The sequence below is a fragment of the Ascidia mentula genome, chromosome 8 (assembly GCF_947561715.1).
Source record: "Ascidia mentula chromosome 8, kaAscMent1.1, whole genome shotgun sequence".
In the NCBI taxonomy this organism is placed as follows: Eukaryota; Metazoa; Chordata; class Ascidiacea; order Phlebobranchia; family Ascidiidae; genus Ascidia; species Ascidia mentula.
Window position 1 is genome coordinate 17,707,098 of NC_138573.1, and position 25,679 is coordinate 17,732,776.

Here is a 25,679-nt window from a genome sequence, read left to right on the forward strand (position 1 = left end):
GTTGGTGGTTGTTGGGTGAAGGTGTTACACAACTTTTTAATTTTCCACGAGAGCTTTTATTCCACAAATACCGCAAGACAAAATTTCACGAACGTCCTGCTGTCTCTGTAAAATTTGCAGAGTTTTCTGAAGCAGAACTTTTATCCTGTTCTTTATTTACACGTACCCGGGCCATTACATGACGGGTTGGGTAAAAAAAACAAAAAAAAGTGTGAAAAAAAAATAGAAATTATTACTGCCACAAGAAAGTCCCGGAACTCGTGCCCCTGTTACCATGGAAACATAAAAAATATTTTATTGAAATTGATTTGTGAAAAGTTAAGAACCAAATTCGCGCTGAATATAAACGCTGCTTGTGTGAATATTTCCACTTGACACAAGGAAACATTCGGAACCGCCTAGTGTGAATGTTTGACGTGCGCGGGCTGCGCCTAATCGTATTGGATGTTTGTAGTCAAACTTATAAAAATTATGTTACTGCAGACAGCGCGCAATTGCCTCTGGCCGACGATTCGAACATTATATGTTGCAGTTGCAGATTATGTAACTGATACGTTTAACCGCTGTGAAAAACCCAATCTTATTTGTTTCTTGCGCCGGTTTAAAAAACGGCTACAATGGCTGCAACGATACAAATTCCAGTAATAAAATAGTGTTACGCGAAAAATTTTGCTGTTGCGACCCAACCGGTAACAAGCAGGCATCGTGGGCGTGTACAAGTGGAGAAGGAATGTGCTGGTGTGGTTCGATTTCATCCGGGCGTATAGCCTATATGGGCACACAAAACGTAATTCGACCAATCTTGGTTCGGATCTTGGACTTCGTCTCCACCGGGTACTTATGTCGCGGTACAGGAATATTTTCCCTGCCGAAGCTTGACTGGCAGCTAGCCGTACCCGGCAGGCGGAATCGGTAGCCCCGTGGTTGATTGTTCCGGCGATAACCTCAAAAATGATACTCGCGCCTCATTAAACTTGCTGTAGCCCTCGCCGCGAAGCCGACAAGGATGTGAAATAAACGGCACAAGAGCGCAAAGATAATCACCTGAGCGCTTTTACATGAGGTATCTGGTTGCAAGAGCGACTGCCAATTGGCAGCTTTGGCAACGTTCCAGGACTGCATTTGCATCGCCTTATCTCACACTTGACATAACTCACAAGCTTGTTTATGAGGCGGCGCGATGAACATGGGACGAGACAGCGGAAATGTTATCATACCTCACAGAGTTCAAAACAAACTGTTGCTTCAGTGCCTTTTATACTCAGCGTTTGTCGCATTGCAGGTAACTACTGTAGTAACATTACTTACATTTGTCGCAACAAAACCTGCGTGGAGCGTTTTCTCGCATCTGCATCTAACCTAACTTCACTGCCGCCAGAACTCACAATTCGCCGGATGAACCCGACGATACGAAGTCAACTTCTTCGTGTTGTCCGCTTTAAAAGCTCTCCCATTAAGCGGGGATGCGCGAAGAAGGGGGCAAACCTTCACCGATTCCGTCCTCGATCCACGAGACGATTTTTTCGAGGACATTCGCCATCCCGAGCCCCGCGACGCTATTTCTTCTCACGATTGTTTTTGAAATCGCGAATTTCGATTTTTTTTCAACCGGTAAAAGCACTTGATGGGCAGTCTGTTGCGCCACCGCGTGGTAGTCTGATTGTTTATTGACTTTCTTATTTCTGTACACGTGTCTGTAGTCTGTTCTCGCTAAAATCAAATCTTCATTTTTAACGTAAATCATTATAAGTCACATGGTAAAAGATGCTGATATTTGCAAGGGTTCCAGTGACATTTCGATTCAGCTGCCCACGTTTAAAGATGCGAGATGAAGTGCACAGTTTGTTTCCGCAACCGTTTGATTCCAGTGTTATAAAGTCTGTTTGATTCCCTTTGGGGCCAATCTGGACCCGTCAAACTGGCTGTTCGCAAGGCTACACTCTTAAGATTCCGGGAATTGGACTTGACCTCTTATTCACCCAGTCTAAAACACAACAGCCTAAGGTAGGAATACCTTAAATTATTTACGCCTTGTAATGGTAGCCCAGGACCTGATAAAATCGTCTAAGCTCCCGGTTTTCAAGCCATGCAATTTAGCCGCCCTAAGAAAACAAAGATTATCGTGCGTTCAGGTATTGATTTCAAGATGAAGAGTATGACCAAGCACCAAACGTTTCCTACACTGTTTGTAAAAGTTATATTGCTGCATGTGGTTGAAAGTTACACACGAAAAATGGCAGGCGATCATTTTTTTATCAAAACCAACAGAAGTATTATTTTCGCCTAAACGGCTTCGTCAGTTTCTTCTTCAAACTTATTCAAATAAAAGTACAGAATTTTTGGACTTGGGCGTAGCAACATAACAATTTTGGTTGAAAACGCAAGAAAACACGGGACGGTATATGTTTTCCCACCAACGTTGCACGTAAAGTCCAACATAAGCAATTAGGCCGCTACCTGAAATGAATAATTTCTTTGAAGCACTCAACTCTGCGATAACATCACCCTGTGACACAAAAACACCGCTGTGCACTCCACAAGAAGGCGAACTCTCGATGTTGATGTCAATGTGCAGTTCTACGCATTGCCATAAGCTATTTCGGCTACTGGAGTCTAGGTATTATTTACGACACAAACAACATGATTTTACAAGAAAAAGGGAATTTCACTTTAGTTTATGAGCGGAGTGAAGATGTGGAATCTGTACTTGGGACTCTCGCAGTTGCTGAAATAACAAATAGAATTATTAGCAAAATACACTCGAAAGCAAAACGTGACTGCTTTAATTTAGTTTTGCTACGTAAGTAAAATGAAGTTCTGAAAATAAAACACACAAACACATTGTATTGCCCCAAATTGCCACGAAAGTAAGTTTTTAATGCGAAGTGTACCCAACAGCCAATATCTCACCATGTGCACCTATGTCGTTGCCACGATTTTAGGTACACGAACAATGGGTGGGGTACGATTTTCTTTTCATGTTTACACGATTTTGGTTGTTGTCGATTTCAACACTGTTTGTGAGTATATTTGAGCTATTTCGTGTGAAGGGGGATTTGGTTTGAGAAATGCTTTTTATAGTTAAAATCACCTAAAAAACAAAGTTTTCTGTATTTGTTTTTTGTTTGCCCGTCAAGTTGAACCATACAGTTTTTGTTTTTAGATAGTTGCAGACCTTGATAGCCAATCACAGCGAAGTTTTGAATGACTGACAGATATATGTATGAAAACCTAAACTTAGTGCAATCTAAAAATATCAAATGCTTTTGGGCTTCCAGAAGAGTTACGATGTTGAAACCAGTTTGTCCAAATACAAGTTAATTTATATATCTTGGTTTGTGGACAGTCTTAAAACGAAGCTTCAATCTAACTAAAGATTAAAAACCAATCGAAAACAGTTCAGGAAAGCGATAACATCTCGGAATCGTTACCAGGAATTGATTTGGATTATATAATATCCTAATGACATTACAAGCTTTTAGCCTCAGGGTTTAAGCGATTGGCAACCAAATACGTTTTGATTCCTGCCATCATATTAGTAAGGAGTCTAAGTAGCCTGAATATATTAGTACAATTTGCTATTACACTTTCCTGTTCAAACGGACGAAATTGGTCGTTAAATTGCAAAAAGATGGCGAATGACGTGAGCCACACATATTTTGACAATGACCGAAGGCTACATAAACGGCGCATCGCTACCGGCGAGCTCGAAAAGTAAACTGGCCTTAGTTTTGGCCGCTATCAAATCAAACTGCCGGTGGCTTGACGCGCGCATTAAGCTGGTGACACAGATGGGCTGTGGCGTTTGGTCACGTAGGCACAAGTCAGTTAGGGATTACTATCTGCGGTTGCCCCGACAACGGGTCAGAGGCCGCCGATTGGCTGCAATTCGAAGGTGTGCGAGTGTCTTTAAGTGGGACGTTGCAACCCAGAAGCCCACATTTTCATAATAAATATCTTGCGGAAACAAACTTTAGCCCCGTTTTGCCTAAACGATGTTTGTTTACAAATCAACTTTGTGAGCTTGCGCTGTGTTGTTGCTACGGGGCCAAGTCACGTTAAGTGATGAGAAATTACCTGGAAGGCAAATCCACAGGGCCTTGGTTGATCGCGATCGTTTTTATGCCGATTCGGCAAATCGTCTGGCCAAGCAGTAAACAACACTGATCACATCTAAATATAGGCTAAGCGACGTTGAATAAACAGGCGTACGGTGGGCTTAATGTCTCCGCGTCGTGTGGTAATGGAATAATCATGACCAAAAGGCTGCGCTTTTAATTACGGGGTAACACAGGCACGCTTTACGCCTTTTGGAGTGCTGGGTGTGCTTCGTGTCGCGTTTGTGCGGTCCGCCATGATGTGTTGGATACAGTGGTTTGTCGAAGCCGATTATTTGTAAATGAAGTGACTCATCTTGAAAATATACGCGGTTACTAAGTTGACGATGTTGGCGAATTTTGTCATGCTTGGCATGAATGTTAAGTAATTTACTAATATCGTTTAATCATGGCTGTGTCGGTATAGGTCATCTTGCGTTGGAAAAACCGAATTATTCGATAACGGCAAAAATTCGCGATAATAATCATGAATTTGTTATGGAGTGTTTCATGTGCACTATGTAGTTTCATACACAAGATATCATACACTTATATAATCTATTGTCTTCACTGGACCTAAGATAGACGGAACGTTTTAGCAACAATTTAATTTATTGTGGCACAAAAACGTTGACCTGAATTTTAAAGCGTTGTGTTTAAATTGCCCGTCAAGTTACAGTTTCGTCTGTTGATAGTTGCACACCTTGCCAAAATCTTTGCTCAAATGCGGAAACTTTCGGAGGCGCGACGATACGGCCAACCAATCACAGCATAGTTTTGAAAGGTTAAGAGATATATCATCAAAATCTAAACTTAGCGGTATCTAAGTATGTCGAATGGCCGCATCTCTCATAACTTCGTTTCGGACCAACTGACAATTGCATGCCGCTGTTCGATTTCATGGGGTTTCTGAGATCGTAGATAATCCTCTTCCGCATCGATATCGGTTGTTGTCAGTTCGTATCAAATGTTTTGTATCGGTATTCGCCCAACGTAATGGTTTGGGGAGAAAATTAATAGCATTCTTAGTTGGTGTTAATATGTTAAAGTAACTACTTAAATTTTATATTGTGTATGCAAATATTAAACCTGCTACCAGACCAAATGGTTAATTTGATCATACGACGCAGTTGTAAAGTGCAGTTTTCAAAAGCGAGTGATTTGCTTTGGGTTACGCGATTTTCAACACTGCTGAACAACTGTTTATATATTTATTATTTTGTAATATTTTAGTAAGGTTCACTCATTACTGGCATCGCAGCCAAGCTGGATTACCCGATTGTCCTGACAAGTCTTGGCTGCGATGAGAGTGAACGTTTTGAACGGAATACGAGGGCTGAGATCGCCAAGTAAGGACCTGCGATGTGGGGCGATCCTATAACTTGTCATGCGATTGCATGAAACATTTCTGTGTAATATTTTAGTGCCGATGAAAAAACAATAAACAACACCGGATCGGTGAACCAAGCCACCCTGGTAGGCTGTCGATCGATACCGTATCTGTAGTAGCTGGGTAAAGCTTTACTCAGCTACTAATAATATTTTAGTGTGTACGAAATAAATATTAGTAAAGTGAATGAAACACCATAGATAACTTAGGTTACAAAAACAAACCAACTTAACCTTGTAGACCGGCTTCATTTCTTCTCTCGGATCCAGTGTTTGAGTGTGGGGATTACACGACGTATCGTACCCCCCTTCCTGGCACACTCCCTCCAGGTTTTCAACGTTGCTAGGCGTCAGACGCAGGTAGCGGCAATTGAGAAGCTGCCATGCTTTTTCTGCTCCGAACGGCTCGCTACTGTGAAACAAACAGGATTTATTGTTGTTGAATTCCGATTCGTATTCTGTGGTGCCGAGAAACCAGTGGTATTGCAGGTTACACAATCACCAGTACTGGTTGTTTATACATATTTACCTCGATGCCAACTCCTTCCTCTGTTTAGCGTTGGCGTCCATTGCCTCGCACAGAGTCATGTGCGAGTGATGACGTCGACCGGATGAGCGCACCGCTTTCAAACGGGCCAATACTGCCCTCGAGTGGTAGGGATCCTGGTTGCGCGGCTTGTGATGCTTGGCAGAAAAAAAATGTGTTTGGGCCTATATTAATGCGATTTGTTGTAAACTTTTGACGAGCGTTTTATGGCAACACAGTAGTTGTTTGCTGCCTTATTTGATGTTTCAGTTTCATGTACTTGACTGATATATTTGGCCGCATTATGTCATCTACATACTTGTTTTGTTGACGCATAAACGCCAACTGCTTATTGTTCCTACCTGGTTGGATTTGTCAAAATGTAATGGAAGGGTGGCGGTAGCGATCGAAAATCCGCGGTCTCTTCTTCCCATGGCGGAAGTGCGGCTGCAGAAAATTTTACTTTAAAAACTCAAACGATTTTAAATGCAACAAACGATATTGAAATATGAACTTATTTGACGTGACATGAATCGTTAACACCCTGCTTTGCCACCCACTGATTAGTAATCACTGTCACATATACTATAACTCAGCTATTCCAAAAGTTGGTTCCAACAAAACCGGCATATTATTTTTGCTCAGACGTGCATCAGTCGTGAGCTACTTAGCCTGAGACCAAACTGTTGAATTTGTCCGTTAACCCTTCCGGCATGAGAATAAACCCAAAAGGAAAAAATTACGCCGATGTAGGTAAAATATCTTTTATGTTTACTTTACGTTTCTAAGGTTTCAGAGGTTCCAAGGTAACTTAAATATTCTTGCAGGGTTTCGTGGAAAAAGTTTGGGAAACACTGCTATAACTTACTAATAAGCAAGCGCGTTGTAAGGTGGTGGTCTCACAGAGCTGCTGTGTTCTGTCGATTCGCGCGACCTTTCGCGTGATGTGTTGCCCTCGCTGCTGAAAAGTGGACTTCTGGCCGATTCTGGACCGCCATTGTTATGATGAGATATGGAAGGGCGTTGTTTTACATCTGAAATAAAAATTGTTACCTGACATCTTGTTTTGCGTGGTTGCAATACCTTTCCGGTATGTGTTTAGTTGCGCTTTGCATTTTAGGGTTGAATATGCCGAAACGCAGTTGCTATTGAAAACAGTTAAAAACAAGTGCAGAACGAAATTACATATTGGAGTTTCAAATTGGAGTCAGCCAGTTTATTTAATAGAAATATTACGCCATCCATGGCATCGTCAGTTTCTGCAAACAGATAAACACAAAAAGCTGTATTTGAAATGACAAAATAGGCTAATTGATAAATAAATTAAACTGAAACAGGAAGCATAAAGTCTACTAAAATACACTCCAATGCATGGAAGGCCATTCAACTCCATTGGCACACACATAGGAAGGCGTGAATCACGCGAACCCGCTTTCTTTAGAATCAAGCGCAGAATGCTTACCTTGGTGATTATTCTTGAACGATAATGAATCGGCGCTTTCGTGTGTTGCACTTTCAAATCGTACAGATTTTTTTGGTGCTTCTTCAACCACACATGTTGTTGATTTGATGTCGGACGATGACTTGCTCGCTGCTTGCTCCGGTGGCAAAGTGGTATCGCTGACTTTTTTGGCTTTGCGCTATAAATAAAAGTAGTATTTCATTGGTTTGAATGTACGAATTACGAAAAGAGACAATTTTGTATATTTTAAATCAGATGTTCTTAACCAGTGGACAATTATAAGGTTACAGGTGTGTAATTTCTAATTTGTCGGCATCGAAATATACAAAAGTAGTTGTTATGTTCTGTATTCACTGTATGTGCCATATATTTGCTGGCAATTGGTCACGCAATGCCGTCTAAAATGTTATAAAACTGATATAGCGCAAATGCAATTATTAAATTCTGTGTTTAAAAAGTAAAATACTGGTGAGAAAAAAAGATTCCCTTCAAACTAAAAGTGGGAAATGAGACAAAAAAAAGAACCACTGCTCCAAAGCATTACACCCACAGCGTTGAGCAGTAATTTGATGTGGTATTCTAGAAACATAAACACTACGTGTCTTGCCAAAATATGTCACTATACTGACCCACACAATTTTTGTGGTAGGCTACTTACCGTGTTAGTTGGATTGGTAGCAGTTAGTTGAGGAGCCGAAACTGTTTGTTCTTTGTTGCCCTCTGCAAATGGATTTGTATGTTAGTTTCTACAATTGGGACAAACAATTTGGGAAGTAGAGCTCTGATACCATTTGGTGGTTGCTTTTCTGATGAAGGGAGAAAGTTGAAATTTTGAAGTCCCATTAATGAACACCTCGACCTTTTTTCGATTCTTTCACCTGCCTGCTAAAAACGCATGAGGATACGTTATTAACAGACAGACTTTTAGTCGTTTTTAAACGTTTCGAGAAATTCATTTCACACAGAATTAAAAATTGACAGGTTAAAAAGTCTTTCTTGCCTTAGATAGTCTGACAAAACGATTTTGCAGCATGATTTCCTTTTTTGCCCGGGCAGCATTGTCACATCTTTTTTCATCTTCAATTCCTTTGTGAATCTGCAGCAGTAAAAAACCTTTACTATAATATTGCGCACGGATCAAAGCAAACTGTAGCTAAATATATATGTGGGTTTCATTCATGTAACTTTAGACTACTTGGGGGCATTGACAAGTCGTACGCATCCAAATATTCGCAACTGTAAGTATATGTACATCTATAAGTTTACACCAAAAACGTTCTTGACGCCCAAGTAAAAGTAATGGCACATTATTAAACTTGAACTAAAAGAAAACGTTTAAATCACCACTTGTAAGTCCTGACGAAATTTCTGGTTTTGAACATGCAGTTGACTGGCTGTGAATACGTTTCGTTCACCGGGATTTAAAGATGACCAGGACAGTGGTTGCTTGCTCCACTGGCGAAACCGACTAGAATCCATTCTTCAGACTAGCTGCACTGGGCCCCCTTCCAGTAACTTTACCCTTACCAAGATTCCCACATATCAACCACACACAAAAAGTAGCTATGCTGTAATTATGACGACATAAAGGATGTAATTTTACGGCTTGTGCCTTGCTGGTATAAATATCCTCAAAATACTACACGAAGCATTTACTTTTTTATCAGATATAGGCATATTTTGTTGTTATTTTGTAAGTGTTTTTTTGCTAGTGCTGCCTGGGTGTTGCTATTTTGCAGCATTTAGAACTAAACGCTGTTGTGAATGAAAATTTTTGTAGATGAGGCGTGACAAAGTGGTCACGCGCTGTTAACCTCACGTGATTAAATCCTGGCAGAATAATAATGTTGACAATGAAACGACAATAAAAGTAGCTTTGTCGAATAAAGGCCAGCTTTGTCGAAGAAAGAAGCTTTTTTAATTATAAATGTTATATTTCGGTCATTTTCTGTTATGTTGTGCCTTCGCTGGCTAATGCCGTTTTGTTTAATAAGCATATACTGGTCCTTAGGCCCATATTCTTTTATTCATAGTTTAAGTAATGATGAATAACTTATTTTTTTCATACAATGGTGTTTTTCTGAAAGACGCAGTACGCAATTTTACTAAATTAATGTAATCCTGTGATTCTTGACGTATGTAATAATAAATGGCATCCAGAACAAAACAGTTCAAGGTTGTTCTCTTGGGAGAAGGCTGTGTTGGCAAGACATCTCTTGTCCTTAGATATTGTGAGGACAAGTTTAATGACAAACATATCACAACTCTTCAGGTTGGTAGCATTTTTTGTCATGTTTTTCATTGTTTTTGTAGGCCTAATTTGCACTGGGGACTTTTTGGCGAATGTTGATTGCGCTAATATAGGTGACTTAGCTAACATTTTTTGTATTGTAATATACAATTAGCATATTTTTTCTGTCGGATTCCTGATAAAAAGTGCAAGCTGAAGAATCATTTATGCGTGACATGTTTTCCAGTCATGGGCAGGTTATGATTTAAATTCATTTTGTTTCATTTAGGCGTCATTCCTCAACAAAAAGTTGAATGTTGCCGGAAAGAAAGTTAATCTGTCAATATGGGTATGTAACATGCTGTATTTTTAGCTGAAAATTTTGTTAATATGTGCAATGTTTTAATTCAGTTTTGTGGGCATTTTATTGTATATTTAACATGTTATTTCTTGCTGATTGTTTTACTAAGTTATCATATTTGTAAATGGATTCATCTTTACTGGAAACAAAGTTTTAATCTGTGCTATGATTAAATAACATGTGGAAACTGTTTACCACAGGACACTGCTGGACAAGAAAGATTTCATGCTTTGGGCCCAATTTACTATAGGGACAGCAACGGCGCTATATTGGTCTATGACATCACAGATGAAGATTCCTTTCAAAAAGTTAGTAGGATATTTACATTATTACAAAACCCCTTTTCTGCTTTGTGTGTTTTGAATAGTTCACCACAACAAAAGTTGAATTGTAAAATTGTGTGTACTTTAGGGTATTTTCACTGCATTTGTTGTTTTGTTATTCAAGGTAAAAAACTGGGTGAAGGAATTAAGAAAGATGCTTGGACAAGATATCAGCTTATGTATTGCAGGTACATTTATTAGGAGGAACATAAGCTGTTTTTTGATGATAGAAAAATTAAAATTGTGATCCATAACCAAAATTATTAAAACTTTATCTTTTTTTCTAGTTCAAGATTTAACTGCAAATCAAGCTAAACAAACCAAGCCTTGTTACTAAAAATCACAGAGTTGTTTCAGTTTTATACAAGAATTTGGTGTATAAAAGTTTTATAAAGTACTTGTTTGTAACATCATAGGCTCTGCAAAAGTTTGTTAACTCCTTTTGTGGTTATTAAATGAAACACTGTATGATTGTTGGTTGCAGGCAACAAAATTGACCTGGAAAAGAACAGACATGTGGCAGTAAATGATGCAGAGGAGTATGCAAAGTCTGTGGGAGCCAAGCATATACACACTAGTGCCAAACTTAACAAGGGGATTGATGAACTGTTCTTGACCTTGACAAAAAGTATGTAAAATCATTACTGTTATGATAAGATATACTTGTACTGGAGTATGTATGTGACATTTTCTACTAGTTATAGTTCCAATATTGTTATTCATTTCATAGAGTTATATAGCCTGTCACCACTTGACTTGTTTCCACATTTAATTGGTGTAGTGTGAAGTAATATGTACATACTTGACAAACCCATGTTGTATCATATTGGTATACTGTGGAAGAGAGAAACCTATAAATAAGTTTTAATTTATTCAAACTGTGTTGCTGATTTTATATTAGCCTTGTTTTGTTTAACATTTTTTCAAGTTTGGGACTTAACCTGTTGTTGGGTATATTTTGTGTGAAATTACTGTTTGTTCTGTGTGTATTGGAATAGTTCTCAATGTTAAAAATGGTACAATGAAAACAATATCCATAACATTAATTTAATTATATTATTTTTTGCTGGTAATATAGTTGTGTCTTAAAGTACTGCTTAAACTAAAATGTAAGAATTATTCCAAGACAATAGACCTAAAATACAGTCCATGTGGAGTTTTTGATTTGCGAATTGTCCAAAAAAAATATCTGGTTGTACATTACCTGACATAGGTCTATCACTGCAGTAAAGTTTGACCTTTCAGAATTACAAACTATGCCAAACACCCTGTTTGTAGAAATGCTTCAAACCTCTGAAGAACTTGATGAACAAGCTGCAACCGCAAGCTCAACTGCCACAAATTCAACGCGAGGCAACAGGCCTGGTGTTATTGTGGTCAGTGATGACCAAAGCACAGAGACCCAGAAGTCAGGATGCTGCAGTTGATGTACTACAGTGGATATAAAACTGTCGAAAAAAGTTACCCCAATGTAATTTAACCCTACTCCACGAAAACAAAAAGAAACATTGCCGTATCATTCATCCGTAGAATATTTGGGAAAAGACTCCTTTTGCCTCGATGGCATACTTTTAATTAATTTATTTCCGATTTTTTTTTACTGTGCATGCATTTAATTTATTTGATTAATGCTTGAAATCTGACACATGCCTTGTACCTAGGGTCAGTTTGCTCATTAGCGTACCATGTAACCCGCTTCTGTGCAAGCTTTACCCAGTGTTAACTGTAACATACTTATTAAAGCGGAACCATAATGATGTTTGTCACAGTAGGCTTTTTTATATGAAGTTCACTTTATTGTGTCACAAAATTTCTTTGTTGTTGTGACTGGCCAATCAATATTACCAGATTTAGTAAATATACTTGTAAAAGATTTCCTGAATCTGCATCATTCCACACGGTTAATTTTACTTAAATTGTATGTATTATTATACGTTTTTGAAAGATTTGTAGTCAAGCTATAGCTTGTTCCATTTTCCTTGATGTGTACTTCTTGCGAGTGCGTATTTTGTTGTTAACTTCACTTCGGCAATTTATTCTCAAATAAGTCTGTGGTTTATAGAATGCAAATAAATTATAATATATATGCGACACAGCAGTGACAGGGAGAGTCTTTGTGGTCATCGGACACTCCGGCAATAGTTGCTTTAGATCATTGGATTTAATGCGAGCAAAACATGTTTTGCGTAAATGTTCTGTTTGTTTGGGTTTAGAGAAATACCTGGACAGTTTGCGAAAAAAACGGAAACTGGTTTAAATTGTACCCGCATATTTTGTTTCGTTTTTATATCCTTTTTTAAATACGATATAAGTAACCTAGCAAACGTAAACGTGTTTTCCCAGTAAGGGTTTTTTAAGAACTAATGAAATCTTGGTCAGACATGTAAAAGTTCAAGCAGGGCAGCTGAAACAAAACCATGAGAAGAATTCGGTTGCCTAGGAAACTACCAACGGTGCAGTGGGTGCAAATTTGTATTTTTTTAAACAATTATAACTGTACTCACTTTTGCACAAAATATTATAAATAATCCTGAGTCTTTTGGCTGTTTAAAGTTTCTGCAACATATATATTTCGCCTGTGTTTGCAGGCATCATCGATATGACTAAAAAACAACACAACAACACAGTTAACCAACAGTAAAAATGTCGACGGTGATCAGACTCTACGCCACTGATAGTGATTGTCAAAATGACAACACAGTTGGTGGAAACTTAGACGATAAGGGGCAGCAAAAACACTCGGTGCACCACTGACATGCCGACATGGCAAAATATTATCAAGTTGTCTTATGTCGAACAGTCCATTTATTGGACATATTTGAAGATAAATGGTTTTATAAAATCAAGGCAAAAATCAACATTAACCGCCTTATTTTGCCTAATATAATGTAAGTGTTGTTTTTTGCTGCCGCTTAGCGTCTAAGTCTCTACCAACTGTGTTGTCATTGTGACAATCATTATCAGTGGCGTAGAATCCGATCACCGCCGACATTTTCACTGCTATCCTTTGCAGTTTGTTGTTTTCCCCTTTTTTCTTTGATTTTTTTCACCACAAGAGTTTTATCGAGCGTATCCACAAATAAGCCTAAGCCGACAGTTCAGTCTCACCATGCCCAATCGTTAAATCTGATTGTCAGTTTGTAAGGTATTTTTACATGAACATTTTTATATTCTTGTATTACTGTTGGTTAACTGCGTTGTTGTGTTGTTTTATAGCGATACCGATGATGCCTGCAAACACAGGCGAAATATATATATCGTAGAAAAACTTTGAACAAACAGACGACTCAGGATTATTTATAATATTTTGTACAAGCTAAATTCTCTTGATTGGCACTCTTTTGTAAAAGACTGACTTTTGTAATGTAAAAAGTACACTTGTTTTCGCGATTTTCCCTCACTTCGTCAGGTGTAAATGAACACAATCTATAATATTTCGTACTAATCCGTTACTGAGTCTCTGTTAGCCATAGAGACTATACAGGCGATTCATAGAAATCAAACTTTCATTTGTACTCACTTTTGATTAGGATTAACATAGCCTATTTTTTATTTGATAGCTAATTTTCTCTTACAAGTCCTGTTGTACAAGTGCATAACAGACACGAATTTAAGATTGTTTGGACGTGTCATTTTAGTCTGACTGCAGAGTGTCAAATACTTTTTGGCCCAACCAAAATGTCTCACGACCCAAACATATGCATAATATGCGGTTTCATTAAAATCAGCGGCAAACTTTACACAATATAACTGTGACATAACAATTTGACATTAACAAAAACATTGTGTGACAACATAATGCAATCGATGATAGTAAGAAAAACAAACAGACCCTCTTGATTATTGGCAACTTGCGTGAAACTAATTTCTGTACTTTCATAAGTGCAAAAAAACTTGACAAAGTGCGTATTTATATTTTAATTGTTTGCCACCCAAAATTGAAAGTCTGGCGACCCCAAAATAGGTTGTGATCTACAATTTGTGGACCCCTGGCCTACAACGGGTGACTCAAACTTAGCAACGTCCAATTGACCAACTTTCATTTTTGTAAAGGTTTCCTCTTCACTACCCAGGAGCACCTCAACGAAGACTATTTTTCCCGGAGTGGTATTTCACGTTGGCTAAACCCAAAGAGAAGATGCCAAGCAACTATGTTCGATTTCATGTACCTGCAGAGTATGTCACTGCCTTTGACTAACCATTATTTTGTAAGGGTTTTAATTGATGTATATACAGACTGTTCCTTGAAAAACTAAATTGAATATTGGTAAATCAGGCACCTGTTTTTTTTTAACAATTCCCACACTGGGACTTAGACATATGGTCTGCTCCTCCTAAATTGTACTGTCCATAAAGTATGATCCTTTTGATAGATCGACCAATTTTGGTGATAAATTTATTTGAATAATGTAAATGCCCGATTTTATAGCATGACACAGTATGATGTGAAGGAATATCTGGACAAGATATACAATGTTCCAGTTATTAGTATCACATTGGGTATTGTCAGCTACCTTCCTTTCAAGTCACCAAATCCCTTCAGAAGGTTAAGCTACTCATGGAAATTCATGGATCCATTCAAAATTGCACATGTCTATCTGGTAAAGCTTATTTCAGTTTTCATATATTTATTATCTAGTCTAGATATAATCATACTAAAAGAGTTGAAACATTTCTTCATAATGCATGTGCAGCATGTGGCAGCATTAATCGTTTCCAATGCTGTTAAGTTTAATATTTAGTTCAATCATAATATTCTATCACTACAGACCTTAAAATACATGTGCTGTAAATGTGTTCATTAAACTGTCAAACAATGTTGCAAAGAAGTGAAAAAACAAACCAATGATTTTTAAAATTTAATTATTCAATAACATTAATTTTGGCAAGTAATACTGATTATTTTTAGGCTGATGGTCAGACATTTGAGTTTCCAGATGTATTTAAAGCTATTGACATTGATGAGGACGATGAAGAAAGTTTAAATGAAAACTTGACTCCTATGGAGATGAACGAAAAGTTAGAAATTATGATGAACAAGCAATCAACTGGAAGTGACAAGGACAAAATGTTTTTCCAAAACAAGTGGTTGTCATGAAAGTGCAAAAAGCACAGCCTGAAGTGCATTTTTGGTGAAAAAAGTTTGAATTTGTAATCTCCATGTATGGATGATGCACTGTGCTACAGCACAGATTCAAATTTTGTACAATAATAAATGTATTTGTCATTGCAAAATCTAAATTTGTGTATTTTCTTTGCAACAAGGGTAGTGTGTTGTTTGTTTATAAAACGAAGCAAAAGACTGGCAGAAAGTTTGAGTGCAGAATGAACAGACTTGTTCGGTTAGTTTTTGTGTTGTTGATTTGCTTAAAACTCATTCTTTCCGGTGGCATTTATGCAAAATCGATCGTTGAGAAAAAAACGAGTTTTCGTTTAATCCAGTGTTTCTTAACCTTTTTTGGATCACGAACCCCTAAAACATTCTTTGAAAAGCTGTGGACCCCTTTGCAAGAAACACATTGCAAATGTCGAAAAATCAAAATTCGTGGACAGCGAAACCTTATGGACAGAGGAAAATACGTGGATTTTCGGAATAATTTTATTTCGTTTCATGGACCCCTTAATGCATCTTCTCGGACCCCTTGGGGGTTCATGGACCCCAGGTTAAGAATCCCTGATTTAATCTGTTGTCTTTTGGGATCAGTTGGATTCAATTGATCTTATCCTTGTTTGTAGCAGAATTACAATATAAAATAATTTTTCGCTAAAAATAAGCATCTTCAGTTCTTATTCAAATAGAACAAGTGGCGTTCGAAAAGGTCGATTTCGGAATAAAAATATTGGATGTTGTTTGTCGCAGAGTCACAGGGTGTTAAGGCCGCATCTCTCAATTAAATCCCCAAAATTGAGTTTTAGAAGTCATTTGTTATTGTGCACCTGGTTACAGTTTCTCTTGTTTGCCAAAAACAATTGCCGGGTCTGATGACTCATGAAGGGGGACTACTATTGCTGAACAGAAAAAAAATTGATTGCAGCTGCATTAAGACAGCACATTGGGGGGTTTTGCAAAGGCTAACTGCTAAATTGTCAGTCCTAGGGGGTGGACAAACAGCCCCGGTGGGGCCCCAAGACATCTAATTCTTCATGAATTGTGTAGAGGAGGGTTGGTGGCTTCACTTAATCGCAAATGGAGGTTAACTTTCTGTGATTCATTTTTTCACAAAACAAACCTACACTTTTTTCTGCTTTTTTGACCAAAATAATGGCCAACAGAGGGTCGAAATGCCCCCGGGGGAGCAGTTTAAGTAGTTATTTCGATTATAAATTTGGCCACAATTCCTTGCCAAGGGTCCGCACTGACAGAAAATCACAAATTGAACATACTTTCTGTGATTCATTTTTTCACAAAATCAACCTCAATATTTGGGTAGTTTTTCAGCTACATGTACAACAGCACCCTCTACCAATTTACTGCCTGACTAATAACCATGAAAAACAAACTAAAACTGCCCCAAACACGCTGAAAATCGCCCTGGCAACAGCCTGTTCATCTGCGCTCATTCAACCAAAACACTGGCGCCATGCATGACCCATTGCATTGTTACACATAATTTTACTCTGTTACGCAGGACAGAGTTCGAGAAGGGCATTTCCCAACCGGGAAAGTCTTTTCCATAGAAATACAGAGATGCGGCCTTAATATAGGCAGAACGTTTACAATTGCACGTGTGTAGCGAACACAGTTTATATTAATAGTGAGTAATGGTCATAAAAAGTGAATTGAGCATCTAGCCGAAGTACTTCCATGTCAATTTGGTACACGTTTGATTTGCATTTGAAAATGATGGCAACCAAAATTAATGTTGTTGCTGTTTTAACACATACCTTACACAATTGTTGTTGATTCGGCCTCAGAGCTGGGCTAGATGTTTATATTTTTTGCAATATGTTTTTGTTTTGCTGGTGATAATATCATAGTATACTATACTAAACATTAGTATACTATGATAATCACTGAATATGGTCCGAAATTGTGTTCATTCATGCGTAAATATATTAAAAATACGACAGGATTAAAGTGGTGGAGGAAGGGGGTTTCCCACTGGCGAATGTCAGCTCAAAAAAAAATTTAAAATTGAAACCGCGTAGCACAGATTTTTCAAACAATATATTTTTGCCCCAATGTGTTATCCGGAACATTTACCCAGTGGTCAAAACATTCGTTTATTGGAATCAACGGATTGTAAAATGTCACTTTATAGTTGGTTCCGCTTTTCCGCCTCGCCTCACCTCACCTCCAGCTGTACGTTTGGAATTAGGGTTTTTTTGCCAAAATCTGCTCTTCCGTGTTTGTCGTTGTACATAACCAAGCATGGAAAATCTCTACGCATTCAGCACTAATAGTTTGACAACGAGCTTGGATGACTCCGATGTGATTGGGAGGGGAACTTTAAAGATGGTCCGTCGTGTTTATCACGACCAACTTGGAATGGCAGTCGTGAAAATGTTTAAAATGGCTGGATCGATCGAACATCTCAACACGCAGAAGAAAATGTTTGTTAAAATGCATGATACATCACATGTATTATTTTACATTTAATGCAAAACTAATACAGGTCTTAATACATGTATTGACTCACTTGTCTTAACCCAATTAAGAAAATTGCATTTTGCACATTAAGGTTTGTTTAACTATGGCAACAATATCAGCTATTTTCAGGATAAAAGAAGAGATTAAGCTACTGGCATCTGTCAATCATGAAAATGTGGTCAGGTGCCATGGATGGACATCCTGGCAAACCTGCTTTGCAATTGTAATGGATTATGTAGAGGGTGGCACTTTGAGCAGTTTTCTTCAACAACAATATACAGCTCCGAGATTCAAAGTCATGTTTCGGATGATGCATGAACTCTCGGCTGCATTGGTCTATCTTCATTTTTCCCGTACAGATCAAAGAATGGTCCATGGAGATTTAAAACCTGGCAACATTTTCCTAACTCTGGATTTGCATGTTCGTGTTGGTGACTTTGGAGCAGCCTCACTGGCCACAAAGACTGCAGATCGAACACATGATGGCGATAACACCAACTTTGTACGCACAACTGCATACACAGCACCAGAGTTTCTTCTAGATCCTTTCAAAAACAAAACTACTGCAATGGATGTTTACAGGTTAAAACACTTTGTGGGTTTTATCATATTAAACTTTCTTATCATTGCATTATCCATTATGAATTTTGTAACAGTTTTCTAAAAATATACAAAAGTAATTTTTTTAATTTAGTATTTTTAATTTATCGCCAAGAAAATTTAGGCAAAAAATAATCCTACTTAGATCCATTTTTTTAATTGGTAAGTTGTGCTTTTAGCTATGGAATGGTCCTTTATGAAATGATCTCCAAAAAGAAACCATACTTTCACATTGGCCCAGACCTTGACAGACATGAACGCAATCGAGCCATCACTGATGCAATCATTGTAAATACACCACTCAGTCTTGATCCTGTCACATCTGTAATAGCTGAGATGCGAAGTGGTGAGGTTGATGCCTATGAATCCACACAGGGAATTGTCACATTAATGCAACAATGCTCGGCACCAACAAGCCGACCAACAACTAAACAAAGTAAATTAAATTATGTCTAATAGATAATCCACTCATGTTGTTTTTAAGTAATGATTGTGGCATTTAAAAAGAGAGCCTAACCTATTAATCTGACAGTAAATATTACAGTCCACTACTGAGGGCTTTGGTATTTTTGGAACATCTTTTGTTACTGGGATGATAGTTGGTGTAATTCATTTGAAACTAACTCTCACCAATCTGTTTGCTTCTATTTTCTTCAAGTCATATTTGTAAAGTTGCACTAACATTACATTTCTCCTAATGTTTTTTTGTATTTAGTTGAAAATTTCATGTTTGACGTTTGCCGCCAATTTTCTCCTGCTGATGTGATCATGCAAGTATCTGAAATTGTTAACCAATGTCGGCAAGCGACCACAAGAGTGCCCCGACAGAATGGAAACAATACAACCATTGATCAAATTAACTTTTGATTTTTTGTTTTGTTGTAGAATACCATGATTTTTATTATCACTACATTTTGTCAAACCCATGCAAATCGTGTGTTTTATGCTGAACTGTATTTATAAGAAAAAAAACGCTCACCTTTTCGTGGTTGAACGCTATTTTATTTTGCATAGTGATTTTTCATGTGCTTATTTTGTTTACAAAAAAATTATGATTTCAATTTTGATGATCTGATTGAGGGGGATAATACCAGAAGAGACATGTTTTTAAAATCTCTGAGCTCCTCTAAATTCGGTACAAATATTTGAAATTAACCAGGACAGCTTAATTCGTACAAGAACTGCAGTTTCCAAGCGTCCATACTGACCTTGATGCTGATCAGAATTAAGCTGGAAGTATTGAAATTACGTTAAAAAAGCTTTCAATATTGAAACAGAGTTTTAGGGGCAGAACTAACGTCAAGTTTTGTTGAATGAAAATTGTAAACATAGGAACAACTCGTCATGGTAGATCGGTCTCAAGATCGGTAAATATTTCAAGATCGGCATGCTAAAATATAGGGGCCCACAGATATGGGAGGAAATAAACTAGAAAACAGGCCGAATAAACCGAAACTAATTTTGTTATCCATCTCTTTAAAATCGCAATAAATTTAAACAAAACATGTGCTGGAATGCATCTGATCCTATCATACAACCTTTTATTGGCACTTAAAGAATGATATACCAACTGCTTAAAGTTGATTTCGATGACAATTAACAAATAAAACACACTAGTACAGTTTGAACCATGATTCTAAACTATACTAAACTTTGCGTACCAGTGTTGCATGCAGTAAAAAAGTTTCGGTTTTGGCCGAATTTTGCAAAAATATCCGGCCGAAACCGAATAATCATAAAAACCTTATTTTCGGACGAATAAATTCGGCAAAGCGAACTTTCGGTGCATCCCTAAAATAAACCTTTCCATTAGATCGCTCTCCCGTTTCATCAAAAAAAATCCGCCTATCTTTCACATCTCAATACTTACACCCGCTTTCATTCACCCTGTTAGCAGTCCGTTTTTCCCTTTGTCTTTCTCTTGTCGTTTATTGCGTTTTTCTTGTCCTATTTTTTGGTGTTTTCTTCTGTTTTTATCCACTACACTGTACATTCTACGCCGAAATGAACAATTTACCGCCGTAGGATCCGTTGTCGTTTCAGACCTAGGAGCGCTGCACGCCAACATCACAACGTGCGATTGACCATCAGCAAACCTGCGATGATTCGACAAGCGCAACCTCCATACGATCCCGTGCCCCCTGCGGACGCCCATGGATCCCGACCATCTTCAACCAAAACCATCACGATTGGACTGTCCTCGGGACGTTTAAGGTCTGTCGATGTGGATCAAAGGAAACGTTCTGAAAACCGAGTTGGCGTTTGCGTTTCGATGGGGTTTGCTTTGGCCAGCACGGCCGGGTGGCCACCTTTAGTCACATGCAACCTGTCGCAACCCAGAGGATCGCAGCCAGTCGCACTGGGAGATGATGACGTGATCCTACCTATACTCCGTGAAGAATCACCTTTCCATTGTGCGCCTGACTCGATAACCTTTATGCTGGTTTTATCGGTGCCCGTACCATTTTATTTCTTTGTATATTGTTCTTACAAGTAGTTGCTTTTTTTCGCAAAAATAAACATGATTTGATTTGAAAGAAGTGCGTCGCACGCGAACCACTGGTTTAACCTATAACTTTCAGTGCGATCAGATGGAAACATACGACGGAACATGATCAGGTCTGTCCATGTGAAACTTTCGACAAAAATTACCTAGCTTGTTTACACATCAACAGCGGCTTCGCAGCGCAGGCATTGCAGCCAGCCAATTGGATCATGCTAAGTTCAAGTCGATTGCAGGATTGCTAGCATGTTTCCATGGGCGAAGTTTTTCCCACAAATTAAACAGTTTATTCTGACATAAAATTTCAGAAAGAGACACAAACAATTATTCGTCTTTTTATAAAAATAATTTTTGCGTTTTTTGCAGTCGCGCATGAACTGTTTTATTCACGCTTAAGTGCGCATTCGCAGTGCAAACAAAATTTACTGCTGTCATTTCGGCGAAATTTTTTTTTATATCAACGAAATATTTTTCACGCATGACTGAACACAACTTCAATGGATTTACCAAAAACAAAACACAAGTATATGCACAAATTAGAGCATAATTACCATTAAAAAACATCAATGTAACTTTGGCACACCTCCGCGATCGATTCACACTATTTTGTTTTCACAAAATGTATATACTGAGGCAGCAATACTTGTTAATTTGGATGCGAACTTACACAAAGCATAAAGTGGAGAAGTCGCTTGATATAGGCGAACATTTGAAACCTTTCCGGGCCGTAGGATTTTTTTAAATTTTGCACAGAGCTTGCCTGGAGCATGCAGATGAACGCGGTATAAGTTAAAATCCCAACAGTTTTCAAGTTTCCCAGCGAAATGAACTTAACTGCAGGTCAGTGGCTGTGACGACATGGAGGCCTTTACGCGCGTATAGGCTGGCCACAAGGCTTCTCTTACAGGCGAACATTTAAAGCCTTTCCGGGACGTAGGATTTTTTTAAATTTTGCGCAGAGCTTGCCTGGAGCATGCAGATGAAAGCGGTATAAGTTAAAATCCCAACAGTTTTCAAGTTTCCCAGTGAAATGAACTTAAGTGCAGGTCACCGGCTATGACGTCATAGAGCTCTTAACGCGCGTATAGGCTGGCCACAAGGCCTATCGTACAGGCGAACATTTGAAACCTTTCCGGGCCGTAGGATTTTTTTAAATTTTGCACAGAGCTTGCCTAGAGCATGCAGATGAGCGGGATAAGTTAAAATCCCAACAGTTTTCAAGTTTCCCAGCGAAATGAACTTAACTGTAGGTCAACGGCTGTGACGACATACAGCCCAACAGTTATTAAGTTTAAAACTGAAAATAGGTTTTGACCACCAGGTATCATAATGAAATAGGAAAGTGACGTTCTTCTGGTGAAAAACAACAAATATACACCTTTTGTTCAAAAAAAAGATTAACTAAACAAATTTCCAACTAACCTAAATCTTACACCCCACACAAACATAACAGCATTCACTTCCATACCATATGTACAGGGAGTTTCTGAGCGGATATCTAGAATACTCAACGCCACTGGCGTAAAAGTTGCCATGAAACCGGTATGCACTTTAGAAAACATGTTTCCCAAACCTAAAGACCGTATTCCCATGCTTCAAATGACCGGTGTAGTTTACTTAATCCCTTGTCTTGATTGTAACACTGTGTATATTGGCCAGACTGAGCGCAATTTAACGTCCCGTATTAAAGAACACAAGGCAGCCATACGCAATATGGAACCCAATAAATCTGCCCTATGTGCCCACATGCTTGACACCGACCACCGTATCCATTGGAAGGAAGCTAAAGTATTAAAACAAGAAACAATTTTGGCAAAACGGTTGGTTGTGGAAAATTATTTTTTAATTCGCTGCCTAATGTGGTAATTCGCAGTGATGGAAAAATACTCTCGCCCGTTTTCCGCAATTTCGCCCGTAACCATTCATGATATTTTGTTTCCTATGTTTGGCCTTTTGACCCGTGATCGATATTGTCCATTCATTTATGTCCCGCTGTGTTTTAGCTGTTGCGGCCTTTTGTACTTTTTCGTCGCTGAATTTCTTTGCCCTTTGGTTCGCAATCGCTACTGTGTTTGTTTTATTCTCTGAAGAAGCCTAGTCGTACGTACAGGCGAAACGTCAGAAAATACAAGTTTTTTTCAACAAAAGGTGTATATTTGTTGATTTTGAACCAGAAGATCGTAACTTCCATATTTCAGTTTTCAAGTTTCCCAGCGAAATGAACTTAAGTGCAGGTCAGCGGCTGTGACGGCATAGAGCCCTTTAAGCGCGTATAGGCTGGCCACAAGGCCACTTGTACAGGCGAACATTTAAAACCTTTCCGGGACGTAGGATTTTTTTAATTTTGCACAGAGCTTGCCTGGAGCATGCAGATGAACGCGGTATAAATTAAAATCCCAACAGTTTTCAAGTTTCCCAGCGAAATGAACTTAAGTGCAGGTCACCGGCTATGACGTCATAGATCTCTTAACGCGCGTATAGGCTGGCCACAAGGCCTTGAAACCTTTCCGGGCCGTAGGATTTTTTTTAATTTTGCACAGAGCTTCCCTGGAGCATGCAGATGAACGCGGTATAAGTTAAAATCCCAACAGTTTTCAAGTTTCCCAGCGAAATGAACTTAACTGCAGGTCACCGGCTGTGACGACATAGAGCCCTTTACGCGTATAGGCTGGCCACAAGGCCCTTGCACAGGCAAACATTTGAAACCTTTACGGGCCCTAGTAGATGTCAGTTTATCACTTAATTGCATTTGAGGTGGGCGAATGGTATCATCGGCCAAGGTGTCCTAAGTGTATGACAAGCTAAAAACCTGATCAGAACCTCCTCCACGGTTGTTCCCTGTGTGGATCCGTGAGCCCACCTACTCTCTCCTCCAGGAGATCAAATTCGGCATCCGAATCCTGGATGGAATCGTACTGCTCCAAAGAAATCTGTGTTGAAAGATCACCCCTAGGGAATTCCATCCATCCCAGCCACTGCCAAACTCCAGCAAAACAGAAATTCAACATTCCCTCCAACCCACAAGAAGGGCAACAGTAAGTTCTCCTTTCTCTGAAAACTCTTCTTTCTCGACACGACTGCCGTCAACCCACAACACTATGAAATGATGCAACATAGGAGGATTAACTTGTATCGTATTCACTTCTTAACAGTTTTATTCATTTTCGTAACACTCGCCATATGTCGCATAGTTTGGTTGTGACTGCGTTTCCATTGTGTTTGAAATGTTATCACAAAATTTTGAGTTGGTGTCCTGGCAACGCACAAACATCGTTAAAAACATCCTGCTTTCCGTAACAACCGAAAAGGGCAAAATTTAACGTGGACAAGGCTTGTGCTGTAAACATTAACCACACACTGCCGTACCTGACCACACGTAACTGTTCAGTCTGTACATACCGTTTCCCTGCCAGTTTGCTTTGCTTGATGCTGCTGTTTTATGCCACCTATATTGCTGTGACAAAAACCAAAAAGGGTTTTTCGAAGATTTCAACCAACAAACATTGTATATATTGTATTTGCGATATATTCTGCTTTACAACTCAATTAAGTTTGTAGCGGGGGCTGCGTTGTGTTGAATAAACTAAACGTATTCCTTCCACGAACCAATCCATACTTCTTGCCGTTCATGAAGCTTTCAGTGCAATTCGAGCCGTTATCTACACAGCGGTCAGACAATTGATAAAGGTAGAATTTGCATAAATGGGACTGAGGAAAGTGACTGATGTTTGTGACGGTGATTAGTATGTGTAGAGATTATGTGCAAAAAGCTCGCCATAAAGTCACCGATGGGTTCCAACCTGGTATTTTACTTGGGTGTGTCCGCAAAACTTATGATTCTTATCAAGGACTAGATATCCCATGTAAGCTGTACTTCGACATTAGTAGTAGCAGCGTCTTAATGCTTCAGTTAGGAATTTTTTGAGATTCCTAAACAAAAATTTTACTGCAAGCGAATACCATATTTACTTTACAGCAGACCACAAAGTACTACGAGAAAACTGTCATTATAATATAGCTACCTATATGCCAAGTATGAGCCTTAACGGACAATGGGTGACGTAAAAATACGTAAAGGTTTTGCGTCATTAACTCATCTGCCATTGCAAGTCGTAATTTATCACCGTGGGTAACAAAGCAGTACTACGAAAAAATGCGAACATCCGCTCAATAACATATTTGCTGGCGAATCTACGTGTGCCTTTGCTAATGTGTTTAATTAGCCGTTGCAGCGTTTAAGGCGCAGAGAGGAGCTTCATAAATAAATGACTAAATTAAGCCGTTTAACGACCACTGCTCCGCTGAAGTTTCCTCATTAGTGACTGTAAACGTAAAAGATAGGGCCTATGGCTATTAATTATCTAAATTTACCGTTATTAGTCACTGCAATTGTATCGACCTTCCATTCAACTAACCACAATCGTTTTCATTTGTGCGTCGGTATATAAGATACGCTGGATTCTAACATGTCTATGGAGTCTGTTACGTGTTTATGTGTAGGTTATGTTTTAATGCCGTTTAGAATTACTCGTTCTAGTGACAATTATATCAATGCTTAAAGTGTGGTTGATGGAAAATAAAAGAGCATTCATAGAGA

The 25,679-nt window shown here is 38.6% G+C and overlaps 4 protein-coding genes across 4 annotated transcripts; 3 read left to right on the forward strand and 1 right to left on the reverse strand.

Moving 5' to 3' along the window:
• Window positions 1–2,397: 2,397 nt before the first annotated feature.
• On the reverse strand, window positions 2,398–8,973 carry LOC145910514 (uncharacterized). Its single transcript, XM_082997657.1, has 10 exons — window positions 8,819–8,973; window positions 8,475–8,570; window positions 8,263–8,356; window positions 8,133–8,194; window positions 7,475–7,652; window positions 6,881–7,046; window positions 6,375–6,459; window positions 6,016–6,170; window positions 5,721–5,898; window positions 2,398–2,725 (listed from the first exon to the last, which is right to left on the reverse strand). The coding sequence occupies exons 1-10, from the start codon at window positions 8,951–8,953 to the stop codon at window positions 2,666–2,668; spliced, it is 1,209 nt and encodes a 402-aa protein (XP_082853783.1). The 5' UTR covers window positions 8,954–8,973; the 3' UTR covers window positions 2,398–2,665.
• Window positions 8,974–9,564: 591 nt separating this feature from the next.
• On the forward strand, window positions 9,565–12,473 carry LOC145910515 (ras-related protein Rab-21-like). The gene is made up of 6 exons (XM_082997659.1): window positions 9,565–9,746; window positions 9,994–10,053; window positions 10,266–10,373; window positions 10,513–10,576; window positions 10,873–11,016; window positions 11,667–12,473. The coding sequence occupies exons 1-6, from the start codon at window positions 9,624–9,626 to the stop codon at window positions 11,813–11,815; spliced, it is 648 nt and encodes a 215-aa protein (XP_082853785.1). The 5' UTR covers window positions 9,565–9,623; the 3' UTR covers window positions 11,816–12,473.
• A 94-nt stretch (window positions 12,474–12,567) lies between these two features.
• On the forward strand, window positions 12,568–15,774 carry LOC145911419 (large ribosomal subunit protein uL23m-like). Its single transcript, XM_082998744.1, has 4 exons — window positions 12,568–12,846; window positions 14,442–14,564; window positions 14,818–14,989; window positions 15,298–15,774. Exons 1-4 carry the CDS (start codon window positions 12,806–12,808, stop codon window positions 15,484–15,486), a joined length of 525 nt encoding a protein of 174 aa, XP_082854870.1. The 5' UTR covers window positions 12,568–12,805; the 3' UTR covers window positions 15,487–15,774.
• A 1,904-nt stretch (window positions 15,775–17,678) lies between these two features.
• Window positions 17,679–19,634, forward strand: LOC145911810 (uncharacterized). The gene is made up of 4 exons (XM_082999247.1): window positions 17,679–17,942; window positions 18,109–18,561; window positions 18,759–19,015; window positions 19,295–19,634. Exons 1-4 carry the CDS (start codon window positions 17,761–17,763, stop codon window positions 19,444–19,446), a joined length of 1,044 nt encoding a protein of 347 aa, XP_082855373.1. The 5' UTR covers window positions 17,679–17,760; the 3' UTR covers window positions 19,447–19,634.
• The last annotated feature ends 6,045 nt before the right edge of the window (window positions 19,635–25,679 follow it).